Source organism: Suricata suricatta, chromosome 1 (genome assembly GCF_006229205.1).
Source record: "Suricata suricatta isolate VVHF042 chromosome 1, meerkat_22Aug2017_6uvM2_HiC, whole genome shotgun sequence".
In the NCBI taxonomy this organism is placed as follows: Eukaryota; Metazoa; Chordata; class Mammalia; order Carnivora; family Herpestidae; genus Suricata; species Suricata suricatta.
The window spans coordinates 141,456,113-141,457,138 of NC_043700.1; the positions used below are offsets into that span (position 1 = coordinate 141,456,113).

General features: G+C 41.7%; 1 protein-coding gene across 2 annotated transcripts in view; it reads left to right on the forward strand.

Annotated features, from left to right (window-relative positions):
- Window positions 1-481: 481 nt before the first annotated feature.
- GNRHR (gonadotropin releasing hormone receptor) overlaps window positions 482-1,026 on the forward strand; it is an 11,897-nt gene continuing 11,352 nt past the window's right edge. For both annotated transcript variants that reach the window (XM_029945256.1, XM_029945261.1), the window contains exon 1: window positions 482-1,000. In XM_029945256.1, coding sequence (XP_029801116.1) covers window positions 482-1,000 — 519 coding nt within the window. The remainder of the gene's footprint in view (window positions 1,001-1,026) is intronic.

The following is a 1,026-nucleotide window of genomic DNA, read 5'->3' on the forward strand; positions in this document are numbered from 1 at the left end:
AATTTCTTCAAACAACAGATTTGAACTGGATGAGTTTCTTTTTTAGTATTTTTCATTTTCATTTTGTATCTCTTAGAACAGTAGCACTTAATGGTTTTTGAAAAATATCCTTATTAAAGTTATGTGGATAATAGCATAAGTGGATTTTAAACTCAAAATTAAGCTTCAAGTGTCCTTCTCTACTTAGAAAAAATGTTGTGAAAACCAGGCCATCTGCTGAGGTACTATGGTTACATTTGGCCTTCACAATGTGTTTGACATGTTCTGTTTTAGCACTCTCTTGGATTATTAGCCCGCGATACAAGTTCACCTTGATCTTTTACATTAAATAGAAAGTAGCTCAGGGACAAAATTTGACATAAATCTAAACCTGTGACGTTTCCATCTAAAGAAGGCAGAAATAAAACAGGCCTTTGGGCTAGGTTACGATAAATCAGAAGTGCCAGAAACACAGGGCTTGAGGCTCTATCAGTCAGGAGGTATGGCAAGTGCCTCTTCTGAACAGAATCAAAATCACTGCTCAGCCGTAAACAACAGCATCCCGCTGATGCAGGGCAACCTCCCCACCTTGACCTTATCTGGAAAGATCCGAGTGACAGTTACTTTCTTCCTTTTTCTTCTCTCTACAACTTTTAATGCTTCTTTCTTGTTGAAACTTCAGAAGTGGACTCAGAAGAAAGAGAAAGGAAAAAAGCTTTCGAGAATGAAGATGCTTTTAAAACATCTGACCTTAGCCAACCTGTTGGAGACTCTGATTGTCATGCCGCTAGACGGGATGTGGAACATTACAGTCCAATGGTATGCTGGAGAGCTCCCCTGCAAAGTCCTCAGCTACCTGAAGCTTTTCTCCATGTATGCCCCAGCCTTCATGATGGTAGTGATCAGCCTGGACCGCTCCCTGGCCATCACGAGGCCTCTAGCTGTGAAAAGCAATGGCAAGCTCGGACAGTCCATGACTGGCTTGGCCTGGCTCCTCAGTAGTATCCTTGCTGGACCACAGGTAAACCAGTATCATGAACTTGTTAG